General features: G+C 29.8%; 1 protein-coding gene across 2 annotated transcripts in view; it reads left to right on the top strand.

The window, feature by feature from the left end:
* Positions 1-18,507, top strand: part of LOC101234286 (innexin shaking-B) — a 39,639-nt gene that overhangs the window by 12,872 nt on the left and 8,260 nt on the right. Inside the window, exons 2-5 of one of the 2 annotated variants that reach the window (XM_065796097.1) lie at positions 6,592-6,768; positions 6,848-7,071; positions 7,174-7,537; positions 9,409-9,640. In XM_065796097.1, coding sequence (XP_065652169.1) covers positions 6,597-6,768; positions 6,848-7,071; positions 7,174-7,537; positions 9,409-9,640 — 992 coding nt within the window. In that variant the 5' untranslated portion in view covers positions 6,592-6,596. The remainder of the gene's footprint in view (positions 1-6,591; positions 6,769-6,847; positions 7,072-7,173; positions 7,538-9,408; positions 9,641-18,507) is intronic. The other variant, XM_065796098.1, reaches the window with a different exon arrangement.

Genomic DNA, 18,507 nt, shown 5'->3' with positions numbered 1-18,507 from the left:
TGAAGGGCTCAGTGGAAAAAGTACTTAAGTGTATTTTGAGAGTTTTGAGAAAAAGTAGGTCAAAGTTTTTAAATTGAAGCTGAAATACCTTTTATTCATTTTACTCAACTGTAACATTTTTTTTTATATCCAGCACACACTGCTACATATCTAAACTAAGTTTTATACTTGTTTTGTAAAAAAATAATGATTTTGTGATAAATAAGATGTTTTGCACTTAGGTACTTTTTGCCATAAATTTTTATTTTTAACTTAATTTTTAAATTTACCAGCAATGTTTTGCACCAATAAATGTTTTTGTCAATCTATAATAGTCCCCTTCTCACACCCTGTTTATCTATAATTCAAGCAGCTGTTAGTATGATGTTTAATTAATAGGTAGATAACATTTCTGTTGCCAGTGTTAAGTTCATCAGTGATCATCTGCCTATTAGTGTATGTTACATAAGATGGAACAATCTACTGATACTTGTTATAGTTGCTATTTGAATAATACCTACTGGAAAATCATTTTATTAAAAGACTGCCTTTAAGGTAAACATCTAATGGCAAATAGTAATATTCTTTAACAATAAACACACTTTTTTGACAAGATTCTCTTTATGATTATGTCAAAATGTTTATTTCCATTCGAATTTTAAACAAAAAAGTATAAACACAAAGTGAATTTACACTATTGGTCAACAAAAATATTAAAACAAATGTGATGTGATAATTATTTTCAATCTTGATGGTATCACTATTTACCATAATAATTATCTATACAAATTTAAATTAAATTAATGCCCTATTCAAAATCATTAGCTTGCTCATCCTCTTCTGGAGACATTTCTATAGGTTTGAAGGAAGTGTAAAAAGTTACACTCTCTGGAAGATGGACATGCGACAAAAGTGACATAATATCATTAAATTTTGCTTTTTTTATTGGAAGAAAACCGTTGAATGCCAAAGGGCAATCTTTAATTGCCGATTTTAAGGTGCTCGGTGATTTTCCCCTTTTTAATAAATATAAAGTGGAAGCGAGGGGGCCAGTCATTGAGCTTCTGCCTACAGGGTTCTTCAGCCTTTCAAATAAAATCCCTCTGAGACTGGCAATACCCTCTGGCGCTTTAATAACTTTATCCAGGCTAGATTTAAAATCTTTAACCTATACAACAGGTCTACTGTCCATTTCCAAATTGTCAGTAAATGGATGTTCGACATACACAATTTTCCATGAACTATTAATGCTTGATTTGGCAATAAGATTTACCAGGTCAGAAGGCTTATGAAACTTATCTGTTTTTAATTTTTTTTTTTAATCCTGCCAAAGTCTCTGTCACATGGCATTCTGCTGTGACCAGGAATAGGGTACTTAATAACAACTTCACTGAGTTTAGTATTACATAAATTTTGCAAAAAAGCAACAATGTATCGGTTCTTGTTTTGTGAAAAACAATTATCTGTGAAAATGACCAGTTTCCTTATCGACTCTGGCAATTCATCTATAGAGTGTTCCAGACATGAAAGAACCTCATTGGGTCCTTTGTGAGCAAAGTTTTCGGCATAAATGTACATGGAAGCATTTCCAGAGCAAAAATCATGAATGCCAAGGTTATGCACAGCCAGCTGTCTTTTGTAGTATTCCTGACCAATCCCAGTAACAGGTAGAATCAGGTTCTTTTGAAAACCCATAGCTACGACTTGAGTATCATCAGCAGAAAGAGCAAGATGCTTGACCTCTCTTATCTGCTCGTAGAAGGCATCCCCTTTTCTTTTGTGGACTTCATTTTCAGTTCTCAGTTTTAACACCAAATCATTATTTATGTTGACAGTGGCAGATTTAATATCAGCATTAAATTTTTCACATGTTTCACACACATCTGTGCGTGGAAACCCAAAACTAATATTAAATTCATAGTTGAAAATATCTCTGTAGATCCATTCTTTGGCGATAGTTTTCATGTCTGGGTGTTGTTCCAAAAACAACCTAAACATCTCAGAAATGTTAAGGTCAGAGGTTAGGTAGATCCTTTTTATTGTCTGCTCGAGAATAGTGGGTTTCTCTTGCAGGAAATGAAGAAACATGTTGACGGATTGCTTGGCGAATCTCATCATTAAGTTTTTTGTGATGGCCATGCTTTCCTCTTAAGTCTTGTAGGGGTTCTTCAAAGTCAAGGACTTTTTTTTCAGGCGTGATTCCTTAATTGCACCTGCAGTCCACATAGTGCTGGCTCCTTTCATCAACATCCTTTCCCACGTGGTTTTTGTGCGCATCGCCTGCAAATATAAAGTTTACATTTTACATTAGGCTACAAAATAAAATGAGTGAGGTGAAGAGGGCGTAATACTAATAGTATAGATAGGCTAATACTAAATCTAGCAACTAGATCTATAAACTATAAATTTAAAAAAAATCAAATTAAGATAGGGCCTACTATTTAAAAATAGAACTGAGAACTGTTTAATTCAATAGAAATAAATAACTAATATACGTATAATTTAAAACAGACTAGGTCTAGATTTTACATAATATTAATAATAAAGTCCTTAAATCGCCGAAATTCTGCAGTGATAACAGTACTGTGTACAGTCTGTACAGCATGGAAGCCGAAATTATAGCATCATGCCTCATGGCATGATTTAAAGTAAAGTGATTTTTTTTTTTAAATATAAGTTAGTATACATAGCTATCTTTAATTTCATTATTTTGATTACTCAATAAACAACATACCTGAAGCTTTGGCACGCTTTATTGCAGTCTTTGACCATTTATTTGGTGTAGATTTTCTTTTTTTCCCAGTTTTGTTTTCACTTTTCTCAACTACGGTGTCAGCCATTGTTGCTGAAAGTAGCAGGAAGGGTGTGACTCTTTGGTGCATTCTTATTGGCTGGCAGTAATTTTGTGATTGGTTGGTAACAGTTAAGAACTTTTTTCCCTAAAGATCAGCATTTAAGAACTTTTTCTTCAAAATTTTACCGAAACAGCTGATGTATAGTATTCGATTTAAGCTACTTCGGTACTTTTTCCATGGCCCAAATTTACAGGGATGCTTTAGGGGAGGTAATCAAATAATATACCAGTCTTAACTCATTTTTGAAAAAATGTAACTTAAGTACTTTTTTCACTGAGCCCTTCATATAAACTAAACACAATTGTATTAACATAACACTGCTATATAGCAAAAATTAAAACATGAGCTCAGTGACGCAACGCGGAAAAAAGTGTTTTTTTATCAGCATACTTTTAAATGGAGTTTTCGCTGAAATTTTAGTTCTTGCTTGACTTATTAGATTTTTTTGTTGTAATTTATTCATTTGGCAATAAGATAGTCATAAAAAAAGCCGCAAACAATAAAGTTTTCATATCGTTTTATTTTACAGAAAAAAAACTATCAGTTCAGTGACGCAACGTTCAGTGACGAAACAAAAAGACGAAATTAAAATCATATTAAAAAGTTTTGTTATTTTGTAATAAATTTTAATTATACTCAGGTGAAAATAGCATCGGAACAATTGATTTTTCTTGAATAACTTAAAATTGAACTGAATCCAAGTTCATTTTTTTGTTGTCTTGTATCGTTTTCTGACATGTGAATTACAGATATTTGCAAATCTTGTAATGCTAACGCAAAATCTGCTGCTGACCTGATTTCGTATTGACTAGTTTTAACTCTCAGGGCTGCGATTCGCTTAACAGTAGCTCCTATTCCGTCAACCACTCCTTTCCCGTGCATCTCTGCAAAGAAATGCCAGAAGAATTTTTTATGAAAACGTTTTTCAAACACAACCATTGCAGCCATAATGCTTTTGTTTTTGAATTGAGAAGTGGCATTATCGCTGAACATGTGTACTTCTTTGACTTGATCAGGAATAAAGTGAAAGATTTTGTCAATGTACAGTATAACGGAAGACTTAGTATGATCAGTTGAATCTGAAACTATGGCGAATGTTTTTAACTCAATGTTCCAGACTGCTAGGGTCATGATAGAAACTTGATTTTGACCAAAATGAGCCGCTTGTGGTTCATTTTGATAGAAACACCTAGCGTTTTCAGCCCAGTCAACTTAGATTACCGCAATTTCAGAATTAACACTCATCGAAACCTCCTTCAGTTTATTAAAAATTGTTGATTGGTTTTTCTTTACAAATGCGTGTTTAACGAACTTATCACGCATCGCTGATATGTGTTGGATGAGTTCTGTTACAGTAGACTTTTTTGAAATTTTTTCAATGTTTGCATATGTTATAGTTTCAGGTTTTCTCCACTCGTCCCAGGATACTTCGAAACCAAATGTATTAACAATTTGCAAGTGTTTATCGAACTGTTTCATACCTTTGCATGCAACGCATTTGTCATAGGCGCAATCGTATGTGTACGGTTCACAAACAAAGTTATTTATCATTTCAGATCCAACTTTGATTGAAGGCGCTTGAATTGATTTTTTTAATGCATTTAAGGCAAATCGCATATTTTTATGCAAACTACAAACACAAACATTATGCGGAAATTTTGTAACTGATTTTACATTGTGTGGACGAAGGTCGCAAAATTTTCTGAGTCCAATTTTTATGTGCAGATGCTTTTCCTTGAGTAACTCGAAAGCTTCTTTTAGCGTATAATATAATGACGTATCTGAATATTGTTTGCTTTTCCGTCAGATAATTGAATTCGAGTGACATCTTTTTTGTTTGGTGATATTTGGGAAACTTCATCTTCATTATGAAAGTTTACAACTGCTAAAACATCGCTTTCAGAAAGACCATACAGCTTTCAACATGCTGGAGGTAGACCCGAATTATCTTTACAAGCAGAGCTATTTGAAAGAATAGAAAGAATTTCAGATTGTTTCTCCTTTGAAGTTGGTAGTGCTTTTAAAACTTTTTTCAATGCTTTTCCTCTTTGTTGAACGTTTTTAAAAGATGAGCTTGGTCTTTGATATTGATTTAAAAGTTTTCTTTTTAAAGCGCGACTTTTTAAAACTCTTAATTTTGCTTTAGCAGCATAAGCTGCTTTTTTATTAGGATCGGCTTTCAATTTTTCTCGATATCTCTTAGATCTAACTCTGGACATTTCTTTCTTTTTATCAGCATTCCGAGAAACATAATTAGCTTGGTATTCTGCATAACGTTTTTTTTTACTTCTAATTTTGATTCCATTTCTTAAAAATTTACAACTTTATAAGAAAATGTTAACATAAGTCCAAAAGTTTACTAATATTTACTAATAGCCCTTCACAATACTAAAATGCAAAAATATATTCGAATTTAAAAAATTTGAAAACCTACAACGAAATCTGAACTTTTGGATGATATTTTGACTTCCTTACCGCGCTATTTTATAAAACGATAATTATCCCATCGATGGGTTCAGTGACGCAACAGCTTTTAAACTATAACTATATGTTAATACAATGCTTTTTGACCAGTTTTTTTAAGTAATGATTAAAAGTTTACATTAAAATATATAATTTCTAAAAAAACCTTGCCATAAAGCATAATTACATTGCGATAATTAAACTTTTTTAGCTTTTAGTTCAGTGACGCAACAAAATTTTTGCAGATGTGTATGTGACAAAAAAACACTTGAATTATTTTTAAAGAGTAAAAGATTTTTTACTCAAGACATATATGTAATCTCAAAGATTCTTTCTAAACAAAAATATGGATATGTTTTGTTTAAAATATTGCAATAACTCGCCCTCAAATTTTACTCACTTTTTCGAATAATAAAAAGAACAAACAGTTGCTAACATTCATCAAATTTATCTACTCGGTTCAAACATTTTCAACTCAAAATTTATTTTAACAATAATTTTAAGGTGTTTAAACTATAATTAAAGAAATAAAACCTTTTGAAAAAAGATATTTTTAAACACGAAATTTATCTCTTCCATCGTGGAAATAGCTATATATTAATGATGATATTTTAATCAATTGCACTGGTGGTCTTGCGTTTTTGCCCTCTACCTGCCTTACTAGCAGCGGTTCCAATCAGAATATGCTTCTTAACTATTGAGAAAACGAAGGTTAACTTTGACACAAACAAAATCAATGTTTTGAAATGGCCGTCTCAAAGTTCGGACTTGAATCCAATAGAAAATTTGTGGTATATTTTGGACAGAAAAATTGGCGACCGAGCATTTAGATGCAAAGAGGACTTAAAAAAGCTATAATGAGCGCATAGGATAATATAACAACAAGAGACCCAAAATTTGGGCAACCCAATCCCAAATCGTTTAGCTGAGGCCATCAAGGCCAAAGGAGGCCCCATTCAATATCAATTTCCATGGAATTTGATCAATTTGACATTATTTTTGAATTGTACTATTATTTCTTTTGCAGTCAATTATATGCACCATTAAATCAATTGTGTAAGATTTAATAGGTTTGGAAAGCAATTAATTCACCAATACACAAAAAAAATTCTTAAAACATTACTTGATAAGATATCTAAGATAAAAATTTTAAAATTTTAATGGAAAACTCATTTTTTTGATTCAATCTTTATATAAATATATATATATATATATATATATATATATATATATATATATATATATATATATATATATATATATATATATATATATATATATATATATTCTTTAGCAAAAATGATAGGTTTAGAAAGTGATTTGAGAAGAATCTTAACAGTGACATTAAAAGCCCGTCATGATGACCTTACTGATCAATTAAACCGTTTAATAATGGTGAAGCTTTTCTTAGTTTGTTGTTTAATAATGGGAATAAGTTGGTTTACAGACTCTATAAACTGTATTGTACCAGGTATATTTTCTAGTTTCTATTCTTTTTTTTGTATTATAGTCATAAATATTTTGTCTTTTTAATTTTATTTTATCATCAGCTATAAACACTGTCGAAACGGCGTTTGTTTCCCAAGCATGTTGGATTCAAGGTTTTTATGTATTTAAGCCTTTAATGACACGTTTTGATGTTGCATTTTTTGGTATACCAAGAGACATTGACAGCAATGGATTGCTTGCATCGGGAGAGCTGTGTACAGTCCAACCAAGTTTTGGAATAGCAAGCGACAAATGCATACCAATGGAAAAGATTTTTTATCTTCAAGTACGTATATTTTTACGGTGTTGGTATAGAAAATTATCTTTACTCAAAATTACAACTAATCACGCATAAAAAAGATTGAAAATAAAATTTTTTATTTTATAGTATCAGTGGATGCCATTTCTAATAGGCTCGCTTTCTGCAGTGTACTACATACCTTATGTATTTTTTCTACAAGCAAACAGTGACATGATTTCTTTAAAAGCTGCGGTGATGGGAAAAGAAAAGCCGAGCAAAATTGTCTCCATGTTTTTTGGATGCAAACCACAAAGGTTTCTTCAATTGAGAGTTGTATCTTCTATCTTTGTGAAAAGTTTATATCTCATCGTAAACATAGGAACGTTCGTGTTTTTAAATTTTTTATTAAATGGAGAGTATTATAAATATGGCGTTAAGTGGGCAAATTGGTCTAAACAGAGCAACGCAGATGCATTTGATTATATGGGTAAAAAGACAAATCCCAGACCTGGTAAAATTTTTAAACTATTAATTTTGATATAAGTATAGGTATTAAGGTAAGTATGGGTATTAAGGCCCACCTAAAAAAATGAAAATGTAAAGAAATGCTGATTTTTTTTGCTGCCAGTGATAAAACCAGATAACTCTAATATTTTAATGTCGAAAAAAAGTTTCACAATTTATTTTTTCCCTAAGTTTGGATTAGTGGGCCTTATTACCCGCCGGGCCTTAATACCCACACTTACCTTATACATTTATTAGTCTTTTTGGAGCTATAATTGTTAACAAAACCAAATTTAAAACGAATATTTTTGGTCATATATTTATATATATAAATACTATTCGTGGCTATTTTATATTAATTATGCTTATGATTAAAGTCCCGTTTTTAAGTTAATGAGCAGCGTTAAAATCTTAGTTTAAACTAGACTTTTTCAATCTAAAAAAAACTTATTTTTTTAAATAAGATAACAACTAGTTAACTTTAGATTTTTTTTATTTTTGAGTAAACTTTTATTTTATAAGCTATCTACTTCAGCTTGAAGCAACCTAATACCAAAACCTAATACCAAAACCTAATACCAAAACCTAATACCAAAAATTATTGGTTTCTACTATAAATGCAGGGCTTTATTGAGGGTCTTATTGAAAAGAAATATTAAACTGTCGATAAATTTTCAGCCATCAGTTAAACTATTTGCAATTTGTATGAAATAATAAAAAGTTATTTATTTTAATGAATAAGTATAGAAATACTGAAAAGTGATGTTTTGGTCGCATTACGACATTATTTTTGAAAAGTAACTGATGTTTTGGTCGCATTACGTCATTATTTTTGAAAAGTAACTGATGTTTTGGTCGCATTACGACATTATTTTTGAAAAGTAACTGATGTTTTGGTCGCATTACGTCATTATTTTTGAAAAGTAACTGATGTTTGGTCGCATTGCGTCATTATTTTTGAAAAGTAACTGATGTTTTGGTCGCATTACGTCATTATTTTTGAAAAGTAACTGATGTTTTGGTCGCATACGTCATTATTTTTGAAAAGTAACTGATGTTTTGGTCGCATGCTCGTGTGTGACCATTGATGTTTTGGTCGCATTATGTCATTATTTTTGAAAATACAATAAAATTTTATGTAATAAGAACAATTCAAAGTTAACTGATGTTTTGTTCGCATTATGTCATTATTTTTGAAAATACCATAAAATTTTATATAATAAGAACAATTCAAAGTAAATGACGTAGTATACAATGCAATACAGATTATTTTGCTAATTTAATAATGATACGAGCATTATTGCAAGAGTTGTTTGAAAAAAATTTTATTACATCTTGAATTAAAAATTATCTTAAAAAACCAAAAAACTTTATTTGGTTATTTTTGTTAAAAAGTTATAACTTTAATAAAAATCTAATATGCAAAAATTTTATATAAAATATAAAAATTCTTTCAATTTTTTTTTTAATATTAAATTTTCCACTTTTTAAAATTTCACATTAAAAGTTCACTTGAATTTTATAAACATAATTGTAATTTAAAAAAAAAAAGTATAATTATTCTTATACTTAATTATATAAATATAAAATAATAAAATTATACACCCTATCCTGATTAGATTGTGTTTACTTTAAAAGCTAAAGAAAAATTATGATGATTAACTAATTACTAATTATTATGAATTTTTTGTAAATGTTATAAAATCAATTTTAATGATGCATATATATATATATATATATATATATATATATATATATATATATATATATATATATATATATATATATATATATATATATATATATATATATATATATATATATATATATATATATATATATATATAATTTATACATATATAATTTTCCTAAAATTAGGAAGCCAGCTACTTCCACCATTTGGTTATTGTGAACTGTTTGAGTCATCAAAAGATATCAAATATACTGTAGCAAACAAGCATAAGTTCGTTTGCGAGCTATCTCAGCATGTTTTGTACCAGTATTGCCTTTTAGTTCTTTGGTTTTTTATTATTGGTGGCATTATTGTATCAGCTCTGGGAATATTTTTCCATGTTTATCAATATGTGCACCTAATTTGTGTAAGATACAGGTAAAAACAGTAAACGATTTTAAAACCTTTTTTATATTCTTTCATTTAAAATTTTATTTATAGTTTGATCTTTCAACCAAAAATAAAATCTGCAATGGTAGGGGATATCGGGAAGTTATTCGGAGACGGGGAGAGAATGGACACTTCGAAATCTCCTACCTGTTAATATTAGGACAATGTTGTTTATAGTCGGTATGTTGGACATACCGACTATAGACAATATTTTAAAGCTAAGAGCGTATTAGACATACGCTCTTAGCTTTAAAATAGTTAGGTGACAGTTTCCTGTTAAAAAACAGATTTTAGAGTGAAAAAATGATTTTTTGGTTCTTAGATGTAAAATTCTCAATTCCAAGTGAATCATTTAGATCAAAGATATGAACTCTGCCAGAGTTGATACAATTTTTTTTAGAACGAACGGTTACCCGTGGACGTTGGGATGAGTTTGTAACGATTCAATATACCTCTTATTCAATATACCTCCTATACTTAATTAGATTCAATATACCTCTTATACTTAAGACATTTCGGACATTGTCTTAAGTCTTCTCTGATGATTTTGTAATGATTACTAAATAACAATTCCCTATAGACAATTATCAAAGTTTTGTAAATTTCAATTAGCATAATCATTAACGATTGCAACACCATAACTCCCTTGTAGGTTAATTCCGCACGAAAGAATTTTCGAGTGAATGTATAAAACCCGTACCGCTAGTAGCGCTAAACTAAAGAATAGTAGTTACTAAAGTAAACAAAAAAGAGTTTAACACTTTTAACAAGTTTAACTAATCAAAAGTTGACCAGAAACTATAAGAAAAAAAAAAACTAAGCGTACATTCTCACCTGAAAAGTCAAGGGAAGCCTTAAAAGATGTCCAAACAAATAATTTGATTTGCAATAGCACCATTGGGTGATGAGGATAATGTTGAACTGATGCGAGTAACTACAACTGCTAATAGTACTCATATTGAAACACAACCGAGTTTCTCATCTCATAATGTTAGTCATAACAATGAGGATGCAATAAACTCTTTCTAATTTTCCAGAAACATCTCGTAACAATAAAGTCTTAACTTTACCAAAGCAACGCATATCTATTGACTTCCATGTTACCCTACAACAAATTCATCAGTATCCTAAAGGTGCTCCACGGAAATTAAACACTAATAATTGAGGACGACAAAAGGGTAGATCAATAGTAGCCACAGATACCCCGGAAAAAGAGGCACTTGCAGCTGCAAAAAAAGCGAAAATGGCAATGATGCTTACAAAAAAGACAACCAAGAAGAAGATTCTACAGAAAAAAAACCTCTAAAAAAGCAATCCTTCAAGAATCGTCGTCAGATGAACCAATAGACCTACAAATTTCAAAGATTGAGAGTACATATAACCTTGATGACGATGGATTCAATGATATTAATGCTGATACTTTTGATGTGCCGGAAAGAAGATTTATAATTGCAATGGTATACGGATGTAGAAAACAATCAAGTTATAGCTATACAGCAAAAGTTGTTAAAAAAGTGAAAGGTGGTTATAAATGGGAGTTTTACAGGAGAAAGAAAAATCCCTTCCAATACTTTTATAAGAACTATGAATAATTTACATTCATCGCCAATAACGATGTAGTGCGTGCATTGCCAGTTCCTACAGAAGGCATGAGGTCTGGTTTTAAGAACATGATATTTTAAGTGCAATTTGGATAAATACCAATTGCAATAATTTATAAATGAAAAATAAACTAAATTTGTTGAAACTGCATATTTATTAGTTTGATGTCCATAATCTTTCCTATACATGTCTGATATACATGTCCGAAATCACCCGCATACGGTTCGACTTCGGACACTTGACTAGCATTTTTTAAATAGTTTTTAAACATTGAAAATCAAGAAATACAGAGAAAGTTAAAATGTTACAAGATACCTTAATCATTGTAGTTTGACAAAAAAATATGTTACTTTGAAAAAATGCAATAGTTATTAAATAAGCCCAATTAGAGTAAAAGCTGTCCGAAGTCTCTCCTATACTTTGTAAAATACCAGGATAGAAAAACCGTTTTTTGGCGTTCTTAACACCATAGCAATAGTGCAGAAGGTTGGGTTAAAATTCTTTTAGACATAGTTCAGTTTATGAACTAAAGTCAAAATTTATTTATTATTGCTACTTAGCAAAAAAAAAACTTAAACTCTTTTATACCAGTTTGTTTCCACAAGCTAGGTAGTAAGGAATTAGCGCTGTTAATAGTTCTTATTTTAACACGTTGCTTGGCTTTTAGATAAACTTAATGTAAATATCAAATATCATGTAACTATTTATAAAAACCTAAATATCCAAATTGATGGTTTTTATTTAAAGCAGTTTTTATATCTTGAAAATCACATTACTTTTTTTCAAATACTACTGTCTATCGTAGATGATAGTCATTAATATGTACTCACTGAATACTAAATAGAACAACTTATTAACTAATATAAATAAACATTATATATATGTATATATATATATATATATATATAAATATATATATATATATATATATATATATATATATATATATATATATATATATATATATATATATATATATATATATATCAGAGCCGTGGCTAGGCTCCCCACACCCCTCAATTGGGTGTTGGGGCAATTTAAGGAACCCTTTTGTAAATATAAGGAGCTCTTTTGTGTATAAGGGGAGGAGACAAATAATTAATTTTTTCAAATTTTCCCACCCAACTCAAGCAAAATAAGACACAAAATTTATTAATTTTAACATGAGGTGGAAAACCGCGATGAAGATGGTTCAATGAGGAATGCTGTTTCAATAAATGGATCATGTTTATATACATTTTTTAAAGTTTATAAGAAAACTTGTTGTAAAACCCGTTCATTTTTTTTGGGAAATTGTTTTAGTACGTTGGGGGATTCATACTTCCCTCCATTTATTAAAAATTGTGAGGTCTCTTTTCCTATAGACACCCCTGCAAATTATATTTTGAAACAAAAATTTTCCCTCTTCTATCAATACAATATCCGGTTTGGTAGACTTAAGAAAAAGTTCCTACTCACCTTTTTATTAACAACCCCGCGTTTATAAGGTCTGAAAAATATTCCCACCTACTTTCAAGTCCTTAATAAAAAGATGGGGAGGGGCATTTATTAATTTTTTGAAAATTTTTCCACCCACCCCAAGCTTATTAAGATCCCCCGTTTTTTAATTTTTACTTAATACCAAAAAAATTAGAAAAAAAAATTGGTGAAAATTGGCCTTAAAAATTATAAAATAGTTATTTCAGTCACTAATAAAAACAAAAACTTTTAGTGTAAACAGGCTTTAAAAATCACCGACCAAGTTAATCTCGATTCATCGAAAATGAGCTTTTAATTTATTTCTCACAAAAAATATTAAATCCTATCCATCCAGTCGGCGTGACGTCACTCTGTACTAAAAAGTATTGTTTTAAAATTAACCATCTTGAATTAGGGGAAAATAAACTAAAAAATCAGTTGCGGTTTGTTGAGTTATTTTTTTAAAAAAGTCCCTAAAAGTTGTTGTGCAGTAGGTTGCACTAACAAAATAGATTTAAAAAAAATCAAAGTTTAAGTATTCCTAAAGATGAAGTACTTAAAAGAAAGTGGTTGAATACAATAAATTGTACTGTAGATAGTTGTGCATGTAGCAAACAACATGTAGGTTTCCTGAAGTCTTGTAATGTTTACGTTTGTTCGGCACACTTTTTTACTGGTGGATTACTTTTATTTTGTATCTTAATTTAGTATTGGTAAATAAATAACAAAATATCAGTACTTTTTATACCTTAAAATAACCAAAATAATATGTAGACACCAATGTAAGGCATCATTTTATTTAAACAGAGATCTCAAAAGTATGTAAAAATATAGTAAACTCGCCTAAAAGACTTATATTTTGCAGACATCTATTTGCTGTTTCTTTTAATTAACTTTTATAGTAATTGTAGGACTTTAAGTTAATGTTAATGTTTTCTTGACTTTGCCTATAGAAAGAATAGTTTGTTTTTCCCCAATTCAATATGGTTACTTTTGATTTCGCGATATAGTCACGTGATTCCGACTGGATGGATTGAAATTATTATAAAACAGCTGTTAGAAAATGTGCATTTGACCGCTAGCCACGCTAGATTTAAATAGTTTTAAGCATGTTTTGTAAAAAGTATTAGTTTAGGTTTATAAACTGAAGTTTTTTATAAAAATACTTATATTATAACATTAAAAAGTTCTCACTCCTCCTTTTATTAACACCCTCCTTCAACCGTTTATTAGATCTGGACTAAATTCCCCCTCCTTTTTATTCCCCCCCCCCTAACCTCTTGTATATTGACTCGACAGTACCTTGTTATTCCCACTCCCCTTTGTATTCCCACCTCCTCTTTGTATACTCTAGCACGCAAGAGTATACAAATGTTTTAGGTCTTCGAAGCAAATTTCGATCAGTTGAATCTTGCAAAAATTAGCAGACTTACTTGCTCTTAGTGAAACTAAATTAAATTCGGATATTTCTTATTCAGATCATAGTATTGATGGCTAATATCCCTTGATTAGTAAAGGCTCTAATTGTTACATGCTTGTCTCGGATGTTTGCTTACGTCCGTAGTATCTTTTTTACAAAAACAACTCTTTTAACAAAAGTCGTTATTGTTGCCAGAAATCAATAAAAAAAGTTTTGTCTATTGCTAAGCTCCATTATTCTCAAATCACTAAATGCCATATCTTACCTCAGAAGTCAGGCTTTATAGAATTTAGGAAAATCTTTAACAGTGTCATTAACAAGTCAAACATTCCTTCTCTAATTCATAGGTCTTCAGTTATCTCTAATCTATTTAATAAGTGCAAAATCTAGCAAAAACTTTGACACCTCCAACTATCGCTTAATCAGTCTTCTCTCTATTATTAGCAAAATCTTTGACTCTTTTATCACAAATTCTTTATCTCTTATAATTTGTAAAAAATCTCTTCTTGATTACAACAACTTACTCTTTGACAATCGATACGGAGTTTGATCATATTTAGACTGATTCTTCAAATAATGTTTTTTTTTTTCTTCTAGAAAAGATTCAAAAACGCATTGTAAATGTAGTTAGGTCTGCTCTATATTACAAGTTTGAGCCACTCTTCCATTAATGAAAGGTTTCATATCTTTCTCTTTTATACATATGTTATCATAGACGATCCTTAAACAAGTTGTCTCAAGTTCCTTAAACGAAAATCATTCTCGATTGACTCGTCATTCCTTTTACTGTATCTGCCCCTTCATGTTCTAAAAACTTTTATTTACCTATTTTTTTTCTCTGACATTAATGCTTTGGAACTCTCTCCTATCTATCATATAGTTCATAACCTCATATTCATTCCGCTAAATCTTCTGTGGAAGTGAAAAACTATTTTAGCCGAGTTCAGTCACTTTATAATCTTTTTAGTAAAAGTTGTATTCGTTGTAATCTTTTAAGTTGTAAAGTTGTAATATGTTTCATGATCAAATCTTATAAACTTGATGGAGTGCACGCATCGTGTTTGTGAAGTCGTTGGTTAAGGAACCCAACGAAATCTTTTTATGATTATCTTGTTTTTATGATTTTCAGAATCTAATACTAAGGCTAATAATACTCTAAAGGGTATCAGTCTCTTTGGTCTTACTTCAGTTGGATTGGGTCTACAAGAAAAGTCTATTGTTTCTCTTCGCAAACAGTACGCGTTTCTGACATAATTCCTGCTTTCATCGCTAAAGGTGAGCGGTTTTGCAGTAAGCTTAGTCTAATTAAGACAGCGCAAAGATCTAAATAGAATCTAGATTGGTTCACCAATCTTCTAATTATTTTCATTTAGCATGATCTTGATAAATCTTTGTGTTACGATAAAGTAATTTACATTTCGGTATAAAGACCCTATAGTCAATTTTTTTAAAGCAAAGAACCTATAGTTAATTTTGCTTAACTGATAAACTGCCTACCAAACCAAAGCCCTCATTCAATGTAGCGGTTTCCCTGCATGTTCTACCCACTTAAAACAGTCGATGTATGCACACTCTCGGCATTAGGGTTATAACGGAAAATATCTCCTGTGGTCACAAATGATGAACTTTTGTGACCTGATTAATTATTAATTATTATTAGAGTTAGTTCTAAAGAAAAGTTCCCGCACAAAGAAAAGTTCCCGCACCAAGACACCCAACGACATGGTAGGTTTCATATTTTACTAAAAATATTTTTTTCCCAAAGTACATGATGTTTGGGCCTCAAAAGAAGCGAAATTTTATAGAGATTTCATGATTAAAAATATTTTTGTAATGTAACCCTTTAAAGACATTAGTAAAAACGTCATGTTGTCAGATGTCTCGGAGCGAGAAATTTTTATGAATTGAACAAAATAAATGTGATTTTCGCAATCAGTATTAAAATGTTCATTTATTCCTACTTCAGGCCAAAAAATTATTTTTTTGTCATAACCTTCCGCATGTTTTAACTATTTAAGTCAGTATATGTATGTCCATTCTGCTATCAATTAATATATGCATACTCTGCTGAGCAAATCTCTAAATAAATCAGTTGATAAAACAAAAATGAAAAATGGGAGTTAAGGCTAGTTTTAGTTGGAATAAAAATAGTCGAACAACTTTTTAGTTCAACTAAAATTAATTAACTAACTTTTTAGTTTACTAAAACTTGTCGACTAAAATGTTTTGTCATTGTTTTTTTAAATAATTATTACATGTAAAGTCATAAAATATTTTTAGTTAGACTAAAAATTCAGTAGACTATTCTTACTTAACTAAATACAACGAATATGTTGGAAATGAGATAATTTGACGCAAAGTTTGAAAAAAGTCTTTAACAAAAGCCACTAAACCGAAAAAATAAAAATAAAAAAAACTTTTTAAAAATAGCTCTCTATTTAATCGACTAAAAAGTAGAAAATAACTTTTTTCTGTTTCTGGTACTCGTGGAAATCATGTACTTAGTAGTAATCACTTTTGTAAAGCCAATACTGGAAGACATTGAAGGCAATTCATGTACGTATGTAAACAAACAAACTCATCGAATTAAAGGAATAGAAAGTTTGGCGCCTTTAGCTTTATGTACATTTAAAACGAATTTTATTTTTAAAGCATCTGACTTAAAAGGCGCCAAACTTTTTCGATGACAATACAAGGAAATGGAAAATTTGACCAAAAAAAGTTAATTAAGTTAACAAAAATTTAATTTGTATTTCCCCCATAAGAACACTGAATTAATAAAAAAAAAATTTAAAAACGTAACAGTAATTTTTCCTTCTACAAAAGATAATAAAAAAAGAATTTCTAGGCCCAATAGAATTCTGCTTGCATAAAGCATGGATTTGAAAAAAGAATTTTATTTTTGATTTACTAGTTTGAACGTTAAAAAACAGTTTAATAAAAAAATTTTTTAACTGACGTCAGCAGTAGAATGGCTTCTTTTTTTTATTAATATATATATATATATATATATATATATATATATATATATATATATAAATATATATATATATATATATATATATATATATATATATATATATATATATATATATATATATATATATATATATATATATATATATATATATATAAAGTATAACTAAGTATTAACAAATTTTTATTTATTTATGTAATTTTCAAGTCTGATTAACTCAGATCGTCATTAGACGTAAAATAATTCACTTTTTGAATTGCATCAAATAACTCCTTTTAAAATCATAATAGTTTTTACCTTACATCACACAGGGGTCAAAAATGCTTGAAAATGCGAGTTAATTCATTTTTCAAAATTTAAAACACTTTTTAGGAAAGAAATATTGTATATTTCAAAAAATAATTTGTTTTACCCATTTAAACTCAAAAATGATTCAAATTTGACAAAAATAAAAACATTTTATGACACATGTGCTCACGAAAAATTTTTTAAATATTAAATTGAAAAAAAGACTTCTCTTTTCATTGTCACACAAAATTTCTTTTAAAAAATCTTTCTAAAAAAAAATCAAATCAGAATCACTATCGTCACATGACGTTATTAGCTTCCGATGCCTCTTCATTTGTCAGTCTAATCGGAAGTAGACAGTTTTCAATCAAATCTTTTTCATATTTGAATATTTTGTGAAGTGTTGAAGGTAAAAGGTTTTCAACAAGCTTAACAGGGTTGTAAATATTTTCTGTAATTGCGGGGTTATCAAAGGCAATTCTGGTAATATTGCCAGTTGTGGTAGTTTTAGTACCACCATCTCTTTTTTATAATAATGATTCCCGATCTTTAAGCAAACTGAACCTTCACACGTTCTTGTGTGGTTGTAAGAGTCACTTTTTCTGCAGCCATCAAATGCTTGCGATATTTTTTTACATCTTGACGTAGCCAATATGACACAGACTGTCGAAAGCTCGAAAATCAAAAGCATAACTGATGCTCTAAAGCACAATGCTCTTGGCACAGGGGTAAAATCTCCATCTGGCTAGGCAATTTTTCCACAAGACATGGTATATGCAGCATAATGATGATGCTGGACATTCTGCCATTTGTTGGAAAAGCTTTGATCAACCTATCATAGACTTTTAACCAATCATTGTTAAAAGTCCACTGTCTAACAAAATGCATGGCAAAAGTTCTGTTTGTTCCTTCTGAAGCCTAACAGACTCATTTTTGATGGCTTCTTTTGACTCCTTTTTTGAGTCTTTTGATGAAAAATCTTGAATAACCCACAGCTATCAAAATCTCTATCCATCATTGCAGTAAATGTCTTCTGCCATCATTGCAATACCAGGATTTTTTTCTAAAATCCTTTTTACAGTGTGATAATGCTGAATGTTCCAAAAGATG

The sequence above is a fragment of the Hydra vulgaris genome, chromosome 04 (assembly GCF_038396675.1).
Source record: "Hydra vulgaris chromosome 04, alternate assembly HydraT2T_AEP".
NCBI lineage: Eukaryota > Metazoa > Cnidaria > Hydrozoa > Anthoathecata > Hydridae > Hydra > Hydra vulgaris.
The sequence above is the reverse complement of the archived record's forward strand: the minus strand, read 5'-3'. Positions and strand labels throughout refer to the sequence as shown.